This window comes from Podarcis cretensis (genome assembly GCF_951804945.1).
Source record: "Podarcis cretensis genome assembly, chromosome: 2".
Classification (NCBI taxonomy): Eukaryota; Metazoa; Chordata; class Lepidosauria; order Squamata; family Lacertidae; genus Podarcis; species Podarcis cretensis.
Genome location: NC_137171.1, coordinates 127,561,542 through 127,582,611, shown reverse-complemented (window position 1 = coordinate 127,582,611; position 21,070 = coordinate 127,561,542). Strand labels below are relative to the sequence as shown.

Below are 21,070 nucleotides of genomic sequence, written 5' to 3'. Positions count from 1 at the left end.
TGATTTTCTGAGGTTCCATTTACAGATTGAGTGTAGTTACTTCTGTATCAAAGCATATCTTTTAAGATTTTATGTTAACAGTAGAAATGCACCATTTGATCCACAGTGAACTGCACTGCTAAAGTATCATAAATTTCGTTTGTCTGGGGAATTCAAGGAGACAGGGAAATCATTAACTCGTTTGCACAAGTTTAATGTTGTTTGGAGAATATAACCCAGTTATTTCATATTACCTGTGCTGGGCAAATGTGGGGACTAGCTCAATGGCAAAAAGACAGACCGTGCTTGCAAGTTGAGACTGTCTGCACACAGACAGTTCCATGATTCTTTCCAACTCTACAGTTCTGTGATTCTTTCCACACAGGGGGGGGGCACATTTTTTTAACATTATACTTTTCACACACACACACACACTCTTCACAGATTTTACATTCATTTTGACATTTGAAAACTTGACTTCCTACCCCCTCGTTCTGAGAACAACATTGGAATGGCGTAAATCACTCCCTGGAATTATTTTACATGAATTTCTAAAGATTTTCACTACAAATGTGTCAAAAGTGGTTTTGATTGCTTGTTCTCACATTCCCTTATTCCCAGTGGTGCTTCTGACTACTTAAACTGAGCCGAGTCTGGCTTGAGAGCTGCAGTACTTCAGGGGGGCGCTGTACCGTAACTCCCATTGAATGGTATATCAGTAGCTGTCAACGTAACAGGATTTTATTGGCTGCTAGTTTGACATTTATATGCCTGTTGTTATTGCTGGAGGAGACTCTTGAGAGTCCCATGGACTGCAAGAAGATCAAACCTCTCCATTCTGAAGCAAATCAGCCCTGAGTGCTCACTGGAAGGACAGATCCTGAAGCTGAGGCTCCAGTACTTTGGCCACCTCATGAGAAGAGAAGACTCCCTGGAAAAGACCCTGATGTTGGGAAAGATGGAGGGCACAAGGAGAAGGGGACGACAGAGGATGAGATTGTGGGACAGCGTTCTTGAAGCTACCAGCATGAGTTTGACCAAACTGCGGGAGGCAGTGGAAGACAGGAGTGCCTGGCGTGCTCTGGTCCAGGGGGTCACGAAGAGTCAGACACGACTAAATGACTAAACAACAACAACAGGTTTGACAGTTATTTGAATGGTGCCTGGTGATTGGTCAGGTGTTTTATGAATGGAAAGCTTATTTATGGGAGAGCTTTGGATAAGGAGAGGAAAAGGGACAGTATAGCAAAAGGAATGTCAATGGTGCAACTTTGAGGTGCGCTTTAAAGCACAGTATCATGTTTAAGGAATGCCCGTTTTTCCGGAGGTGCAAGGCTTTCCTGCACTTCTTTAAAAGTATCAGGCCTTGATTCTCCGTCCCTGGATTTCTGCCCTCCTACCTCCTATTGTGAGGCTAAATTCACACCTTATGGAGGGGCAAGGAGTATATGACTTTATGCTTAAGGGATTATGGAGGAAGGACGAGCCCTGAATTCCCCTCTTCCAGAGGAGATATTAACCATTGGAACCAAGGAAATCGGTCAAACCGCTGAAATTTGGTGATTATTTGTGAAGATTCTACTTTTTCTATACTGTATTGGATATACAGAGGAAACAGAAAGATACATGTTGTTGTTGCTGTTGAGTCGTTTAGTCGTGTCCGCCTCTTGGTGACCCCCTGGACCAGAGCACGCCAGGCACTCCTGTCTTCCACTGCCTCCCGCAGTTTGGTCAAACTCATGCTGGCAGCTTCGAGAACACTGTCCAATCATCTCATCCTCTGTCGTCCCCTTCTCATGACCTTAAAATTCTTATAACAGTTGCTATCGGACCGCCTCTTTGTCTCCTCTTTCCCAGGCTCAACATCCCCAGCTCCTTCTTTTGGCTTCTTCTCCCCTCCCGGCTGCTCCTCCTCCTGCTTCTGGCCTGGGGAGGGGGCAGCTCCAGGGGGGGTCTCCCAAATGAAGCATCTCCCCATCAGTGGAAACAGGACAATACACGGTATCTCCTTCTTGCCACAGTTTGACAGGCTGCTTTTCTGAGCTCTCTGCATGTCTGGTGCTTGGGTCAAAGGGGAAGCAGAGCGGTCTGGCTCCTTGTCCTGGCCTTAGTTCGAGGCCAGAAGGGGCTGGCGGGGGGGGGGACTCAGGATTTTGGGGGAGTCCTCTAACTGCCATGGGAGGAAGAGAGCGGCAGGCGGGGGGGGGGTTCTGCAGAGGGTGGGGGTCCCTCCATCAGGGATGCCTGGGTGAGGAGCGCAGGATCCTTCTGGATCCCTCTCCCTCACAAGGTGGGTCGGATGTTTTGCCTCCCCTGATTTCTCTCCATCAGAATGGGGTTTCTTGGATGCTCCTTTCTCCCTGACCCCAAGACCCCTCCCCAAGGGGGCAAGCAGCGTCCGGACCCAAATGATGAGCAGAGCTCCTGCAAACTCGCCCCCCCTGGTTGGCCGAGAGGAAGGGGGCAGGACCCTCTGCCCCCCAGCTTGGGGGTCACGGCAGGCAGCCCTGAGATTCTCCCTTCTCCCAATGCACCCGGGGGGGTGTGAGAGAGGAGGTTCCCAGTTAGGGGGCCCCCGAGCAGCTCTGGCGCAGGAAAGCAGAAGCGGGGACTAGGGAAGGGGGTCTCTTGCTCTGGAGGACGGGGGCCCCTCTCCCTCCGGATCCAAAGGGACCTGGAAGACAACAACGAGGACATGGGGGGGGGGGGAAAGGGGGTTTCTGCCGAGGGTGGGGGTCCCTCCATCCGGGATGCTGGAGCTGAGAGTCCTGCCTGGCGGGGGGGGGGACTAGACGCCCCTCGGACCCCCTTCCAGACTCTCCCACAAGTGAGGGGTCCCCTGCTTCTTGGGGGGGGGCGATGCACGTGGTTCCTGCCTCGGAGGAGGAGGAGGTTCCGCTCGGCTCGCCAAGGGTTAAAAGCAGCAGAGCCGGATTCCTAGAGAGGACCGGAAGTGGCGTCGTGGGGGGGGCGAGGTCCTCCCCCCTGGCCCAGGCCCCTCCCTGGCCAGCCCCCTTCTGCCTCTCTCGGGTGAGTCTCGCCAGGGGGAGAAGGGGGGCGGAGGGGCTGCGGGGGGGGCGAGGGGGGGCCAGGGCTCTGCCCCCTGGGGGAGGGAGGGGGGAGCGGTGGGGGGGGGGAGGCTGCGGATAAAGCCCTTTATTCTCAATAAAGACTTGAGGAGGGAGGGTATTATTCCAGCATACCTGAAGGAGCGTCTCCACCCCATCATTCTGCCCGGACGCTGAGGTCCAGCGTCGAGGGCCTTCTGGCAGTTCCCTCCCTGCGAGAAGTGAGGGTACAGGGAAGCAGGCAGAGGGCCTTCTCGGTAGTGGCCCCCGCCCTGTGGAATGCCCTTCCAGCAGATGTCAAAGCAATAAACATCTACCTGACATTTAGAAGACATCTTAAGGCAGCCCTGTTCAGGGAAGTTTTTACTGTATTTTTGGTTTTTATGGAAGCCGCCCAGAGTGGCTGGGGAGGCCCAGCCAGATGGGCAGGGTATAAATAATAAATTATTATTATTATTATTATTATTATTATTATTATTCCTCCTCTTTGCCAGGTCCCTCCACATTGCAACTGTGTCTTTTCTTCCGGCAGATCAAGGAGACCAGGAGACAGGAGAAAGGGCAACATTGTTAGCAGGGCAAATAGAGTAAAATCGAGTATTCTTATTGGATCAACTTTCTAACATTGCTCAGCTTTTTTCTTTCCTTAATCAAAAGGAAGTCGGTTTGGTCATTTGTATCGATGTCAACCTCCGATACAGATAGGTAGCCGTGTTGGTCTGCCATAGTCAAAACAAAAAATAGACTGGAAAGAGAAGCTGCTGAATTGCAACTTATTACCAAACTTAAAACCATGGAGAGACCTGGTCTGAACAAAGACATTGGATTCTTATCTCATTATACATGACAAAGCCATTTTTCACCTTCTCACCCCTTGCTTTTTCCTGTAAGACCTATTGCAGTCGTTAAGAGTCGTCAACAGGCTCATCACAGCTATCTGCCAATCACCCAATCCCACCACCCTTCTGAGTAATACCCCTCCCCACCTTCTCACTATATAGAAGGGTCTGGTGACTTCTGTTTCAGTGTATCTGAAGAAGTGTGCATGCACACGAAAGCTCATACCTAGAACTAACTTAGTTGGTCTTTAAGGTGCTACTGGAAGGAATTTTTTGTTTTAACCTCCGATACGTCTTTTGTATAACAAACTTTTATACTCTATCCCCCAAATGTGTTATCTTATTCCCATTGCTAGGGGCTCACGTAAATAAAGTATCTATGTACAGTGGTACCTCAGGTTACAGACGCTTCAGATTGCAGACTCCGCTAACCCAGAAATAGTACCTCGGGTTGAGAATTTTGCTTCAGGATGAGAACAGAAATTGCGCGGCGGCGGCAGCAGGAGGCCCCATTAGCTAAAGTGGTGCTTCAGGTTAAGAACAGTTTCAGGTTAAGAACAGACCTCCAGAACGAATTAAGTTCTTAACCCGAGGTACAGTGGTGCCCTGCAAGACGAACGCCTCGCAAGTCGGAAAACCCGCTAGACGAAAGGGTTTTCCGTTTTGGAGGCGCTTCGCAAAACGAATTTCCCTATGGGCTTCCTTCGCAAGACGAAATGTCTTGCGAGTTCCTGCGGTTTTTCCCCCCTCCCCCCCTTTTTCTAAGCAGCTAAGCCGCTTATCAGCTGATCGCTAAAAGCCGCTAAACCGCTAATAGCGCTAATCCGCTAAGCTGTCAATGGTCTTGCTTCGCAAGACGAAAAAACCGCTATACGAAGAGCCTCACGGAACGGATTAATTTCGTCTTGCGAGGCACCACTGTATCTACCTATCTCTCTGTTTAAAAAACCCACAACAACCCTGCGCTTCCCCACGAGGCACGTCCAGCTCCCAGGGCTCCCCTCCCGCCAGAGTGAATTTGCCTTCAGCCGAGACCCCAAAGGGGTCCCCCAAATCGGCTGCTCCGGTGTAGGCCAGGTGACGGGAGTGGGATGAGGGGGGGGCCTGTGCTGGCAAGCGGAGCCTTCAGGCCACCCGGCTCCCAGTCTTTGGAAGGGGCTCCTAGCCCAGGGTTGGAGCACCTTCTGCAGCACTCGCAGGGGCGTCTCCCAGGGGGACTTACTCCAAGATCACCCAGAGAGCTTGAAGACCAAGTGGGGATTTGAACCCCGATCTCCCCGTTCCTTGTCTGACACACTAAAGTTTTTGATTTGAGTTTCCATTGAAACGAGTCTGCATTTTAATGTTTTAATGTTTCAATGTAGTATTTTAATCTTGTTTTTAAGTTGTATTTCAATCAATTTGTTTTTACATCAGTTGTTAGCCGCCCTGAGCCCAGTCTTGGCTGAGGAGGGCGGGGTATAAATAAAATTTATTATTATTATAACCACTACACCTGGAGTACTTCTGCTTTGGGACAGCTCCATAAGACAGGTAAATAAATAAAGTGGATGCTCGGGTTGTGAATGTGATCCGTGCAGGAGGCACGTTCACAACCCGCAGCATTCGCAACCTGCAGCACCGTGTCTGCACACGTGTGAGTCGCGATTCGGCGCTTCTGTGCATGCGCAAAGCACAATTTAGTACTTCTGCACATGCGCAAGTGCTGAAACTCAGAGGTAACCCGTTCCGGTACTTCTGGGTTTGGCACGGTGCACAACCCGGAAATACACAACCTGAAGTGTCTGTAACCCAAGGTATGACTGCATGGGCATAGCAGACAATTCCTATGCCAGGCCAGCCTCCCTGGGGAGAACACTCAATGATGGGGAGCCACTGCAGAGAAGGCCCTCCAGGCACCACAAGATGATCTCAGGGTCCAGGTACGTTCATATGGAAAGAGGCGGTCCTTGGGGCATTGTGGCCCTGAGCCGTCAAAACCAGCACTTTGAGCAACCTGGCCGCTGAATTCTGCACAGGTAGAAGTGTCCAAACCTGTGTAGGCAGCCCTACACATATTGCATTGCAGCAATCTAACCTTGAGGTTACCAGAGCACAGACAACAGTAGTCATAGGATAGGGGCCTAGCTGGGCCACCAACTGAAGCTGATGGAAGACACACCAGGCCACTGAGGCCAGCAAAGGATCCAGGAGGACCCCCAAGCTATGAACCTGCTCCTTCAGAGGAAGGGTAACCCTAGCAGGAGCAGGCAACCTCCCAGATACCTGGTCTAGGGAACCCCCCACTAACAGGGCTTCCGTCTTGTCTGGATTGAGTTTCAGTTTGAGCTGGGTGTCATCAGACCTCCAGATAACCCCACCCAAAGGTTTCATGTAGATGTTGAACAGCATAGGGGATGGGATTGAGCCCTGAGGAACCCCACATTGAAGGCTCCCTGGGGCTGACAAGCACTCCCTAAGTAATGCCCTTTGGGAACGCTCATCCCAGTAGAACCAGAACCACCGAAAAGGGGGGACACCCACCCCTAACTGGGACAGGCGCTCCAGGAAGATGCCATGGTCTATGGTATCAAAAGCTGCTGAGAGGTTGAGGAGAATTAACAGGGACATGTTTCCCCTGCCTCTCTCTTGACAGAGGTCATAATGTAGTCATCAAAGCAATTTCTCTGTCAAAACCAGGCCTAAACCACAACTGAAATGGATCTTGAAAACTGGCCAGTTTTTTGAGCATGCAGGCTTCTTCAAGGAAGGTTTTACTTCTGATGGTTTATAATTTTACAACAGATCAACACATTTGCTTTGTAGGATTTGCTGGCACCTCTGATTCACACAGACAGAACGTGGCAGAAGATTCCTTCTGATCCCTTCTGATCTCTTGGAGGCTTCCTGAGAGCAGAGATGGATGAGCAAGACTCAGCTGGTCCTGAAGTGGGAAGAAACCGTGATATGCAGACTGGGATAAGTGGGGGATTCTGGGAAAACCCCATGCAGAAGATCCTGGGTGAGGAGGACACTCTCTGCTCAGATGTGCAGAGCCAGCAGGTCAGGAAGTTCTGCTGCCAGGAGGCCGAAGGACCCCGAGAGGTTTGCAGCTGGTTCTGCCAACTAGACCATCAGTGGCTGAAGCCAGAAAGGCACACGAAAGCTGAGATGCTGGACCTGGTGATCTTGGAGCAGTTCCTGGCTGTCCTTCCACTAGAGATGGAGAGCTGGGTGAGGGAATGTGGAGCGGAGACCAGTTCCCAGGCAGTGGCCTTGGCTGAAGGTTTCCTCCTGAGTCAGGCAGAGGAGAGAAAGCAGGTGAGAGAGACTTTTCTCTGGATATTCCCAAGGAGTTCCAAACAAGAGGGAGAGTATTCCAAAATGCTCTAACAATGGAAAGCATCTTAAAGTTTTGGCCTCTTCTGTTCCATTTCAAATCCTACATGTTCTGTTCTGAATCCTTGTTGCTCTTTCAGGGAAAGGATCTGTTAGCAGAAATGGGCCCCGATTCCTCTGAGGCAGAGAGGACTCCGTTGGACAACAGAGAGAGGCCACTGGGTAAGGAGGAAGGAGTTTTTACTCTGTCATATTTAGTGGATTTTGAAACTACTGATTTGTGGCTTTTTTTTTTTTTCATGTTTTGGAGGGACAGAGGAGTGGAGACAGTATTTTAACCTAAATAAAATGGATAGAAATGGATAGAAATGTCAAAATGCCCTTAGCAGGTGAGACTTTTTTCTGAGGCTCGTCTGTAGTTCGAGATGCACAGCTGAACCTCAGAGAGAACAATACACTCTGGGTTTCCCAGTTAACTTTGTCTCTTGCAGGTGAGAGAACAATGGCAGCAAGACCTCCTCATCTGTCTTTTCATGGTGGCGAAGGGGAAGCAGCGTCTGTGGAACCAGATCAGGTAGGGGGAAGGAGACGTGTGGGGAAAGAGGCTGAGGGGTGGGGCAGCCAGGTGACTCTGGGCCTAAACAAATCTCTCTCTTCCTCTTGGCTTCCGTCATAGTTGCCGTCAACAAAGGCTGAAACTAGTATTATTTGTCAGCAGTTTTCTTTATATATTTAACACTGAACACTAATAGAAGCTTCTAAGCCAGTGTTTCTCAACCCTGGGTCCCCGGATGTTGTTGGACTACAACTCCCATCATCCCTGAGCTCTGGCCTTGCTAGCTAGGGATGATGGGAGTTGTAGGCCAAAAACATCTGGGGACCCAGGGTTGAGAAGGCTGTAATCTAAGCAGTTGACCATAAAAAGTGACCAGGATTCACCCAATGAGCCTCATCTGTTGTTGGCCTCCATCTGACTGAAGAGTCTGCTATGGCTGCAGAGACTAGTAACTTGGGGCACAAGCCTGGGCAGTGTGGATGGAGGTCCTGGGCTGTCCAGATGACAAAACCTCACTCTTGGCCTCTCTGACGTGGTCCAAAGGAAAGCAGAGCAATATGTTTGGCATCAGCTGGGCTGTAGGAGTTGCTGGAAGTAGGCATACAAGACTCCATCCAGCCGCCTTAGGGACTCCATTCCAGATTTGTGTTGGCTTCACTCCGTAGCCTTTTCTTCTCCCAAAGATATCCCGCAAGGCAGAGGAGGTTTAGGATCAAAGTTTTCCTTCTCTCAGTTGGGTTCCCTTCCCAGGTAGATGATCTTCACATGCAAGACATTACTAACTTACTGAGGGTTTGAGACTTGTTGACTCTTCTCACCTGGTTTAGCCAGTCAGTCAAAGCTGTTCCCTGGATTGTGGCCGCTGTCTCATGCTGACAACTTTTAGGAGCCACAGGTGAGAGAGGAGTGCAGGATGGGGACCAAAGGTGGACAAACTACCCCAGAAGGAGCAGGATGCGTCCCCCACAAAGCGTACTGTCACCACACATACCCCACAAGGATGAATACCCATCATTAAAATACACAACAAAAGAGTTCCACTATATTGAACATGTGCACAAAACAATCCCATTCAAACATGATCACAACAGAGCAATGTGGAGTAGATCATCTTTATGTTGGCTAAGAGGAGGACATTTCCCTCTTTCTTTTAGGATCCGGTGTGCTTCGAAGATGTCGCTGTTTGTTTCACGGACGAGGAATGGGCGTTGCTGGATCCTGACCAGAGAGCTCTGCATAAGGAAGTCATGGAGGAGAATTGTGGGATCCTGGACTCTCTCCGTAAGGCTTCCTGCTGGATCATAATATCTGTTTTGAAATTCCATGTGTATCTCTATGTGATGAACCACCAATATTTTGATGGAGCTCAACAAGCATCTGGGATTCTAACATCCCCACCGTGAACCCCAAATGGAGGGATTTACTCTGTGAATATTCTTCCTCCAGTTATCATCATTTTATTTGTATGCAGCTTACAATATGAAAAGATTTACATAATTACAAATATATCAAAGTAATTATAGAATTAAATAAACACATGGAAAACTATGAAACTGAACAATTTAAACACAAAAATAAAACAGCAAATACTCCCAACAAATCCCCGCCCCCCAATTCCCCAGTCCTTTCTGAGCAGCACCCACAGCAGCAGGCCAGGAAGTTATGGCTTTTAAAATAGTGACCGGGGGTCTGAACTAACCAGGTCTACTTAAATGCAGACTGCGGAGTTATTAGGGAAGTTGAGGTAACTTCTGTTAGCTTATGGGGTTTTTGTTTTAGCCTCTGCCAGTTTTTTAAAGAGAAGACTGATGTTAGAGTTGGAGTGGATTTCATGATTGTGGCAAAATAAATCCGTCCTAGAAAAGAGCTTTTTGAACCTCTGCTTTTTCAGACTTTTTGAACCTCTGGTTTCCATAAATACCGTATTTTTCGCTCCATAAGACACACTTTGTTCTTCCTAAAAAGTAAGGGGAAATGTCTGTGCGTCTTATGGAGCGAATGTGTGGTCCCTGGAGCTGAATTGCCCAGGGGCAAAAAAGCAGATCATGCTTTTTTTTTTGAAAGAGGGAAGCAATAAAGAAGAAAGATGCTAGCAATAAAGAAAGCTGCCGGGGAGAGGGGAGATAAAAGCCCATGGATCCTCAGGATTTTTGCATTGGGTCACCCCAAATTCACCATCAGATCACATAGCATTTCCATGGCTACAGCCTGCACCAAAAAAATCACGCACCCACTGTTGGGTGGGGGTGCAATGGCACAAAGGCGTGGTTACAAAGCATGGATCCACATGGATTCTCAGGATTTTTGCAGTGGGCTACTCCAAACTCACCATCAAATCACATATCTGTGGCCACAGCAGGAACCACAAAAATCATACATCCACTGTTTCATTCAGAATATTTTTTTCCTTGTTTTCCTCCTCTAAAAGCTAGGTGTGTCTTATGGTCAGGTGTGTCTTATGGAGCGAAAAATACGTATGTCCGAGAATGCTGTTCAATAAAGGCCATGACCTCTGTAGAAAGACCTCACGTCTTCCGTTCTTCCTGTTTCACAAAAGTTCATTGTTGCTGTTGTTTAGTCGTTTAGTAGTGTCTGACTCTTCAACTTGACTAAATGACTAAGCAACAATGAACTTTTGTGAAACAGGAAGAACATTGTTTAATAATTGGGGACTCCGTTTCTTCCTGAGGATCTAATTAGTTTCTCTCTTCATTGTAGATGGTGATGGATTGGAAATGAAGAATGGGGGAGACCACAACAGAATCCACACACCGGGGAAGCCATATCAAGATTGGGAGTGTGGAGAGAGCTCCAGTCAGAGCTCCTGTTCCCATCGAAGATTTCACAGTGGGAAGAAAGGCTATCAGTGCTCAGAATGTGGGAAGAGCTTCAGTCACAGCGCCACTCTCACTTCTCATCAAAGAATTCATACAGGAGAGAAACCCTTTAAGTGCTTGGAATGTGGGAAGTGCTTCTGTCAGAGGACCAACCTAAAGACCCATCAAAGAATTCATACAGGAGAGAAACCATATCAGTGCTTGGAATGTGGAAAGAGCTTTAATACAAGCACAAATTTTCATCGACATCAAAGTATTCATCTTGGGGAGAAACCATTTAAATGCCAAGAGTGTGGAAAGAGCTTCAGTCGAAGTGCCCATCTCATGGGCCATCAAATTATTCATACAGGGAAGAAACCATATCAGTGTCTGGAATGTGGAAAGAGTTTCAGTCACAGCGCCACTCTCTCTTCCCATCAAAGAATTCATACAGGAGAGAAACCCTATAAGTGCTTAGAATGTGGAAAGAGCTTTAATACAAGCACAAACTTTCATCGACATCATAGTATTCATCGTGGGGAGAAACCCTTTAAATGCCAAGAGTGTGGAAAGAGCTTCAGTCAAAGTACGAAATTCACGGCCCATCAAAGAACTCACAGTGGGGAGAAACCCTATCGGTGCTTAGAATGTGGTAAGAGTTTCAGTGTAAGCACCTACCTCACTTCCCATCAAAGAATTCATACAGGGGAGAAACCCTATCAGTGCTTGGAATGTGGAAAGAGCTTCAGTCACAGGGCCCATCTCACCGTCCACCAAATAATTCATACAGGGGAGAAACCCTATCAGTGTTTAGAATGCAGAAAGAGCTTTAGTCAGAGGGCCCATCTCACAGCCCACCAAATAATTCACACAGGGGAGAAGCCCTATCAATGCTTGGAATGTGGAAAGAACTTTAGTCGGAAGGAGAGTCTCACTTCCCACCGAAGAATTCATACAGGGGAGAAACCGTATCAGTGCTTGGAATGCGGAAAGAAATTCCATCAGAAGGAAACTCTCAATTCCCATAAAAAAATTCATACAAAGGAGAAACCTTTTCAGTGCTCTGAATGTGGAAAGAGCTTCAAGTTCAAGAGGAGTCTCACATCCCATCAGAGAATTCATACGGGGGAGAAACCGTATCAGTGCTTGGAATGTGGAAAGAGCTTCAGTCAGAGGACAATTCTCACTTCCCATCAGAGAATTCATACAGGGAAGAAACCATATCAGTGTTTGGAATGTGGACAGAGCTTCAGCCAGAAGGTAAGTCTGACTTCACATCAACTAATTCACAGTGGAGAGAAACCATTTCAATGCCCAGAGTGTGGAAGGAGCTTCACGCAGAGGACAGGTCTTATGCTCCATCAAAGAATTCATACAGGGCAAAAAACATTTCAGTGCTTGGAATGTGGAAAGAGGTTCCGTCGGAACTCCCATCTCACTTCCCATCAAATAATTCATACAGGAGAGAAACCATTTAAATGTGAAGAATGCGGAAAGAGCTTCAGTCATAAGGTCAGTCTCACTTACCATCAGAGAGTTCATACAGGGGAGAAACCCTACCAGTGTTTGGAATGTGGAAAGAGCTTCAATCAGAGAGCCGGTCTCACTTCCCATCAAAAAATTCATACAGGGGAGAAACCACATCAGTGCTTGGAATGTGGGAAGAGCTTCAGTCATAGGGCCAATCTCACTTCTCATCAAATGATTCATACAGGGGAGAAACCATATCAGTGCTCAGAGTGTGGAAAGAGCTTCCGTCAGGGGGCAAAGCTCACTTACCATCAAATAATTCATACAGGAGAAAAACCATATGAGTGCTTGGAATGTGGACAGAGTTTCAGCCAGAAGGGAAGTCTCACTTACCATCAGAAAATTCATACAGGCGAGAAACCATATCAATGCTCGGAATGTGCAAAGAGTTTTAATAAAATCACAAACCTTCGTCAACATCAGAGAATTCACAGTGGGGAGAGACCCTATCAGTGTTCTGAATGTGGAAAGAGCTTCAGTCAGAGTTCCCATCTCACTTCCCATCAGATGATTCATACAGGGGAGAAACCCTATAAGTGCTCGGAATGTGGGAAAAGCTTCATTCAGAGCACCCAACTCACTTCCCATCAAAGAATTCATACAGGGGAGAAACCATATCAGTGCCTGGAATGTGGAAAAAGCTTCAGCTGGAAAGAAGGTCTCACTTCCCATCAAATAATTCACAGCGGGGAGATACCATTTCAATGCCAAGAGTGTGGAAAGAGCTTCACAAGGAGGGCAGGTCTCACTTTGCATCAAAGAATTCATACAGGGCAGAAACCCTATCAGTGCTTGGAATGTGGGAAGAGCTTCAGTCGGAAAGATAGTCTCAATTTACATGCAAGAACTCACACGGGGAGGAAACATTTCAATGCTAGAAATGTGGAAACAGCTTCACCTTCAACTGGAATCTAGCTCCCCATCAAACAATCCATACAAAGCATATCAGGGCTGAAAATGTAGGGAAGACTAATAAAGATCCATACTTCCATCAACACCACAGTGAGTAATTTGGGGAGAAAGTATTTCATTGCCAAGAACGTGGAAAGAGTTTAAGTTAGAGGAAAAATCTCACACCCAACCAAAAAACTCACGGCAGGGCAAAGCTATGGAATGTAGAAAGAGCTTTAGTAATGGCGTCAGTGTCACATCCCATCAATCTACAGTGAAGAGAAACATAGTAATGGGTGTGTATTATTTTAAAGGAGACTTTGATTTTTACAGGGGCAACAATTGGAACAATGCTCTTCTCATTCAGCAACCCAGCACCAGATCTTGACTAGGGGTACATTTTTGTCAGTGTCTCACATATATTCCCCAAGCAGGTGACCCTGTTCTGCTTCCTCCCCAGTGATAACAGAGACTAAGTCCAGCACAACAAATGAGGTACTTTTGAAACCATTCTGGGCGGCAGGGTCTCCAGCCAAGGCCTTGCGACCCGTTTCACATGAGGTCTTGGTGTCCCACATATTGTTGGTTCTAACCTTGTGAAGTTTTGCTCTTCTCCAGATTTGAAAACCACTTTCTCCAATTAAACGTGATAGCAGTCTTGCTGCTGTAATCATTTATTGAAGTAATCTTCCATAGTCCTTTTCTATTAGTGTGTCCAGAAACAGTTCTGCCTTCAACTGAACTTTTTTTGTTTGTTTGTTGTTTTTATATAAAAAATGCTTTTATTTTTTATCTATGTCATTTAAATTGTGATTAAGATTATTGCTGTATTCTTAGTTTTAGATTTTATGATTTATGTGGAAATTGTTTTCCATTTGGCTGTGCACTTTTTGAGGTGTTTTATTTATTATTACTTTTGTTATGTTGGTAATTATCTAAATCTTGTCATGTTGTAAGCCACCTTGAGCATTGTTTTAACTATGGAAAGGCGGCATGCAAATAAAAAATGATGATGATGATGTTGAATATTAACTTTAAAAACCTGCTGTATCAATGTATGTATTTGAATCTAATATATTTTTTAGCCTTTTTACATGTCCACCCAGCATGATAAAAATGTCCCTTTGTGTTCTTGGCATTCCCAGCAAACATTTGAAACATCTTTACACATTCTGAAAAGTTTTCCAGGAGTTAAATTCGAGTGATACACCGTTTTATAAAAATTCTCTTTGAGATCGTAACAAAATGTAAATTTCACCCCTTGGTCAACATATGTTCCCTCTGTTCTATTTGTATAAGATCTGGCTTTCAAGAGAGGTGCCTTTGGGACCTGGTGAATCTTCTCTCTTGTGCACTGGGGTGCAGTCACTGGTGGAGGAAGTGGGGTGCATGTCAGCAGGTCCTACTCGCGTGTAGGTGTCTTCCAGAGACACATGCCCGACTGGCATGTTCTCTCCCTGCTGGTCGATCATTCGGGAGATTAAAAACCTTTCTCCAGCCCGAACATCACAACGACTGATACCTAAAGGCATCAGCAAACTTACAGCATCAGCAGAGTACTTAGACAGTCAGCGTTCAGACTCAGTAGCGCAGCATTTGGCTAAACTACACTTATTTGCATTATACACACTTGGAGCATTCCAACTCAGCTCCCTTCTCTTTCTCTTCAGATAGCAAAGAGAGAGAAACAAAGGACAAACATCCTACATCATGGAACACAGTAATGCAAACATCCTGTCTTCGTCACTTCCCACAATGTGGAATGAAAACGTACACCGTCATGTGATATAAACAATCCCATGACTGCATCTACCAAACTTTTAGAAGACATCTGAAGGCAGCCCTGTTTAGGGAAGCTTCTAATGTTTCATAGGTTATTGTATTTTAGTGTTCTGTTGGAAGCCGCCCAGAGTGGCTGGGGAAACCCAGCCCGATGGGTGGGGTATAAATAATAAATTATTATTATTATTATTATTATTATTATTATTATTATTAACAGAATCCTAACAGTGTGGGGAGTGTGGGCCACCCCGGGGGGGGGTGATATTGCCGCCCCACCCCCCTGGGATGCTTGCCACCACACCCCTGTGGGCAGCGCCCTTTACCCCCCCAGGTGCTCTGCCTCTGTGTGCACTGGGCAGAAAGGGGGTCCCAGGGCTGCGAGGGAAGGATGCATGGGGGGTGGGGGCTGTTCAGCTCATGCATGCAGGGAGGAGAACCCCAAGCCAGGGAGTCCTGCCCCCCATTCCTCTCTGCCAAGCCAGGGAGGGGGCGAGTTTCCAGGAGGTCTGCAGCTCTGCTCTTCCTTTGCATCCAGGCACTGCTTCGTCTTTGGGGAAGGACGGGGGGAGGGGAAGGCCTCTCTAAAGGAGCAGAGAGAAGCTTCAAAAGCGAGAGATATAAACAAATTATGCAGAATGAAAATAAAACCCCCGATAAACGAGGGAGCCCAGGGAAACTGCCACCTGGTCTGCCAGGAATCGGCCTCCTTGGCGCCTAAAACTGAGGGGAAGGTCAGGTTTTGAAAGGTGGGAAGTTGAGAAAAGGCGGGAAAAGCCGTTTCCCTCAGAGAAGCCGCCGCCACCGCCTTCCCGGCGGAGGGGCGGGGCCAGGGCTGTTTCGTCACACGTCCTTGCCCCGCCCTCCCTCCGCCTCCCCCTTTCCCCGCTTCTTGCTTTGAGAGAAGACCCTGGGTCGCCCGCAAGGAGCATGCGCAGCTCCTCAGAGCCTCCTCCCCCCTCTGTGCGCTCGGCTCGCCAAGGGTTAACAGGAGCCGAGCTGGAATCCTAGAGAGGCCAGAAAGTGGAGGCGGGGGTCCCAGGTCCTCCAGAGCGGAAGCCCCTCCTCCTCCGCCAAGGCTGCCTCGGTGGCCCCTCCTGAGATCCAGTGAGTCTCCTCTCTCTTCCGCCTTGGGGCGGCTGGGGGAGAAGGGGGAGGGCCCTGGGCTGCAGGGGGAGGATACCCAAGGGAGGAGGGAGACCCCCAAGGCAGGGAGCATCCTCCCCCTTCCTCTCTGTTATAAACAAGGACCATAGGAAGAAACAGATTAACAGTCTGCATTGCATAGTCAGGAGCCCATGTGGTTGAGGTTAGATTAAGTGTAAGAGTCATTTTCCCCTCTTCTGTTACCATTGAAACAATATATAGTGTTGGTTTATTAATGAACTTGGGGGACTTCCGGGTTAGCGCCATCGGCAATGGCAGAATTCCTCTGACTGAGAGGAACCCGCTCCGTGAAATTTGGGTCTTGCCGCCACGGCGAAGGTGGAGACCCCTTAAAAATCCCAGGCAGAGGAAGCCTGGGAACGTGGGATTCGGCTGATACCAGGAGCGCCCCCTACTCGCAGGGAAACCCCTTTTTTGGGGATCCGAAGCGACGTGGGGCGAGCAGCGCGGTGTTTTGAATTGACCGCTATTTTTACAGAGTGAAGCCGCACAGCCGTTGCCGGAGAGCGCTGACTTTTTCCTGTGGACAATTGGATTTTAAACAACAACCCGTGAGTAGAACGGGAAATTGCCGAATTTTTAAAATTTTTGTTGGGGGGTACCTATGCTTCGAGCTCAGAAAGGTCCAATCCTCTCATATTTCAGCTGCTTTGATGTTCACAAGTCCCACCTTCCAATCTTCTTCTTGTTATCATTTTTCTTCTTAATAACCTCTGAGTTATTTCCACAAGCGTGTTGAAGCAAACATTCTTATAGTCCGGTGTGGATTTTCACGCTAATCCAAAAGTCCTATTCAAGCGGCAGACACCATTTCGGCAGTTCCCATGAAATACAGTCTAAGCGTCTGCTCATTAACTTTCCCAGACCAGTTGCTCCATAAATCAGCCTTTCCAGGGGAGTTCATGCCAGATCAGACGTAGAATTCAAATAAGATAACAGAACGTGGCTCACCTCCCCCTTTGACTGTAAATCTTGCAACAAAGTCTGTCTCATAATGGCGGTTCCCAATTAGAACTGCATCATCCAAAAGACTTTAATTTCATTTCCAGATCTTCCGCAAAACAAAGCCTTTAGTTAATAATTTTGTTTCCACACAGTTTATTTTCCCGTCTCACTATCAATCATGTGGCGGTTCTTCTTGGGGAGGCGTTGTTAGGTAAATCATATTGAAAAAAAGAAAAGTTCCCCCCTTTCCGATCTGTTTCAACATACCGACATAGCTGTGATTCTTTGATGTAGTCTTCTGTTCAGTCCAACCCGTCACTCAGCTTCTCAGTGGTCGAATTATTTAGCAGTCAGTACACCCTTTCCTTCGCTCGAAACGTGCATTTACTCTTCTCCAATTATTTATCTTAAGCAATGCAACTAGGATCGCGGTCAGAAGCAGCATCCAGGAGATCCAGAAACTCACTCAAGGGCCTTCCGCCCAGTGCCCCCACCCCTTCCTTCTTTCGAACTCAGGGGTGATTTATTGGCAACCGCGGACGAAGCAGCATCTTCCCATCCCCTGGGAAAATTAGGGAGGCTAATATACTCCCATCATTAGCCTCTTAATTACCTCATGTGAGCCGGAGAGATGGTATTGTCGGCCATCTTCCAAGGCACCCCTAGCGGCCCCCAACTTCTCAAGCTGTTTCAGTCCTCGTGGGATACGCTTCGACCCATCCTGTTAACGTATCCACAAAAACCAGCAAATAGTGATAGCCTCTTGCCCTGGGCATCTCTGTAAAGTCCACAATCAGATTTTCCATTGGTGGGGTGGGACCTTTTCCTCCGGCCGCTCTCCCTCCTACAGCACCTAAAGTCTCTAGATCTGGAGGGGCTTTGGTTTCTCCTTCCTGAAAGACTTGTAATGGGCCTTGCAATGGGCCAGCCAGAGGAAAAGGTAGGGCTGGTGCTGGTAAGGTTCCAGGTTGTAGAACTGGTGGTGGAAGCTGGTTCCTAGGCAGTGGAACTGGTGGTAGAGACGGGTTTCTGGGTGATGGAGCATGAGGAGGTGGGAAGAGAAAATCTTCCTCTGGAGGGCCTTGATTTATTATCTTAGTAGGCACGGGAGGTTTAGGCTTATCTACATTTCTCCGGGCCTCCTGTTTCACTGCCAGTATCTGGCAGGCTGCTCCCTTCCATTTCTTCATCCATGGAGGATTCTTTAGGCAGGCATCGTACCACTGGTCGATGTACAGGAATGGGTCTGGGTGGCCTCCCGGGTCTCTAGTCACTGAGGCCCTCACCTGCCTGCACAATTCTACATCAAAACTGCCTTCTGATGGCCATTTTGGGACCTGGTTTGGCCAGTTTAGTTCACAATGCGTTCTCAGGGGCTATGGGGTCAGTTTGACATCATAGTCCCCGGAGAAGGCTTTCTTGAAACTTTCAATCATGCATCCTAATGGCATGTTTGCTGTTGAACAGCGCCCTCCCATTATTATGTCCCATGTGAAATGCCTTCACCAAACTCTCAAATATATGCTTCCCTCTGTTCCCAACCAAGTGTGGTCACCCGACTTGGAACTGCGGTACGGCACCCTGGTACCGTCAATTCCTTTGGGGTCTTCAATCACTCACATACATTCACTCTTCACTTCACCACACAGCTAATTTCCACACCGTTTCCTAAGCTCACCCAGGTTCCTCCACAAGGACTATTCCCTTTCCTTGGAAGTACTGGTGGGTAGCAGAGGCTGATCAAACCTCTCTTCCCCCTTATGGAGGGTTCCCTATAACCTTAAAAACCCCTCTTTCCAACTTACCCTGCTGGCACGCCTCCGTTCTAATTACTTTTGATTTCTCCGTATGGCCCGTTACCATGGCAGGCAAGGCGCAGTGCAGTGGAGCAATGTCTCCCTCCTTGGAGAAAGTGTCCAATGGCACTTGGGGGAAAGCCGGAGGTCCAGCGACATTCCACCCCACCCAGTGGGCAAGGGCCTGGGGTCCCTGAGGCCCCTCTAGCCTGCTATCCGAGTCACGGCACCAGAATGTTGCGTAGTAACCTGGGAACCTTGTTCTGGCTGAACTCAAAGATCACAAATGCATCAGTTGGAGAAATAGAAAGTAAGTTTATTGCTGACCGCAATAGTCCCAGTGGAGTCTCCTCTCAAAGACTGGATCCCGATCAACAGTTCCATGGGTTTATCTACCTTTTTTCCGGCTAGCTTTATGCATTACATATTCATGTACTAGAGCAAAATTAAGCCAATAAACTTAGACATCACCCTTCCTTATGTCCTTATAAAGATAACTTCTTTATTTCTGCAATAGCTCATTACATTAGACATTTTCTCATATACTGTGTTATCAGCAAGCAAGCAAAAATCCCCTTTTGGCAGGCAAGCAAAAAAAAACACCCCTTGTTATCAGACATCCTATGTGGAAAGCATCAAACTTGGATATCCTGTTTCACAGGACATCTGGTGACTGTTACCATCTTGTGACTATGATGGATGTCGTCCCTGCAAACTGCAAATTCAGCTAAATGCATATGTTTTTGCTAGCACAGCAATAATAAGGCACAATGAAAGACACAGTATTTGGTTTCTTATAATTAGGCACTATAATCTAAGGCACAATGATACACTTACATACTTTCTTTAGGCAGCCTTGCCACAGTGCAACTCAGGGGAGATCATCCCAAGGCTGTGAAATCATGATTTTGACAAAATAGATGGATCTTTACAGAGCAACTAACAAATCACCCACTATGAGGAGATAAAGGCATCAGGGCAGGGGAAGGAGGGGGCTGTCGCTTGAAATTGGACTCATACCGCCTGTTGAGGGGCAAGCTGGAGGAAGAATAGGGGTGTGTGCTTTTAATATACTTTAATATATTGTTATACTTCCTGGCTGCTAATTATGAGCCCTGAACCTCACAAAGGAAGGCGATAAGCCACGAAGGAAGTGGGGCCAGATGCAAATGGGTGGACCCCCACCCTGAGTTCTGAGTCAGGGGGCAGAGACAACAGGGTTTTGAGCTTTTGGGATTTCAGTTTGCTGTGGCCGGAAAAGGGTTCAGTCTGTAAGTGGCAAGCTAGAGGGAGAGGATCAGAGCCATGGCTGGGGCCTTGCTAGAATCCAAGGCAGCTGTGGTCAGGGGAGAAGGAAGAACCTATTGGGGTGTGAATGCTGTGAGCCCCTCCACTGTAGGCTCAGGCTGTAGAGATGTGTAAAGAAACCATATGTCCTAAAGACACCACAGTCTCCACTGGGCCTCATTTCCAAAGGAAGCACAAACTGGGTAGGTGCCTGGACCCCTGCAAACTTACTCAGAGATTGGGGTGGAGTGTATCAATACAGTTGGCTAATTCCTATTTGGATCAGGAGGAAGAGGATGGGTCTCAGGCTGCAGGGGGGACGGGGATGTGGACTCTTGTCCAGAAGGAAGGTCGTTTTTGAAATTGAGGTCGAGGGTATGTTCTATCACATATGGTGGACATGTAAAAGGGTAAAAGAGTACTGGGAAATAATTTATAATGAATTGAAAAAAATGTTTAAAAGTGCTTTTCAAAAAAACCAAAACCAGAGCCCTTTTTGTTGGGGATAATTCCGATGGAAATTCCCAGGTGTCAGAAAAGGTTATTTATGTCTGCCACTACTGCAGCCCGTGTTTTATTAGCCCAAAAATGGAAAACAAGTGAGGTCCCAACCAAAGATGAATGGCAACTTAAGCTGACAGAATATGCTCAGCTTTCAGATTTAACATATAGAATAAGAACACAAGAAGAACATACGTTTAGGGAATGTCAGGGCACTGCCATCAGAACAGGGGCGGGAAACAGAGGGGCAGTTGTGTTACAGGGAGCCTCCAAAAATCTTGTGAAGCAGTTCCTCTTCCGGTGATGAGGAAAGCTTCACCTCCAGTGGGGAAGAGGTGAAAGGACCAGAGGATGCTGGTGGGAGCCTCAGCACCGCTCCTGGCAAAGCTGGCCAGGGGGAAAGCACGACCCCTCCGTCCCCCACCCTGCGCAGAAGTCTAAAGCACAGAGAGGGAAGGAAAAGGCTGGGCATAATGAGACTTTTATGCTGGGGGAGGTCCAGGAAACAAGCACTCCCGGATTCTGCTAGCGATTGAGGCAGACATGAACTTTGGGGTTCTGCACTGTAAATAGTTTTTGCACCTAATAAAACCTGTAA

At 47.7% G+C, this 21,070-nt stretch overlaps 1 protein-coding gene across 5 annotated transcripts in view; it reads left to right on the top strand.

The window, feature by feature from the left end:
• LOC307209507 (uncharacterized protein) overlaps positions 1-21,070 on the top strand; it is a 200,319-nt gene that overhangs the window by 14,479 nt on the left and 164,770 nt on the right. The window contains exons 1-6 of one of the 5 annotated variants that reach the window (XR_013835627.1): positions 3,554-3,634; positions 6,692-7,186; positions 7,345-7,426; positions 7,696-7,778; positions 8,915-9,041; positions 10,479-13,221. Coding sequence is in view for 1 of the 5 variants with exons in the window: in XM_079964622.1 (XP_079820748.1) it covers positions 7,345-7,426; positions 7,696-7,778; positions 8,915-9,041; positions 10,479-13,021 (2,835 nt within the window). In the remaining 4 variants the exon portion in view is untranslated. Of the gene's footprint in view, positions 1-3,553; positions 3,635-5,676; positions 5,809-6,691; positions 7,187-7,344; positions 7,427-7,695; positions 7,779-8,914; positions 9,042-10,478; positions 14,136-21,070 lie in introns of those variants that run through there. The other 4 variants (XR_013835628.1, XR_013835625.1, XM_079964622.1 and 1 more) reach the window with 4 other exon arrangements.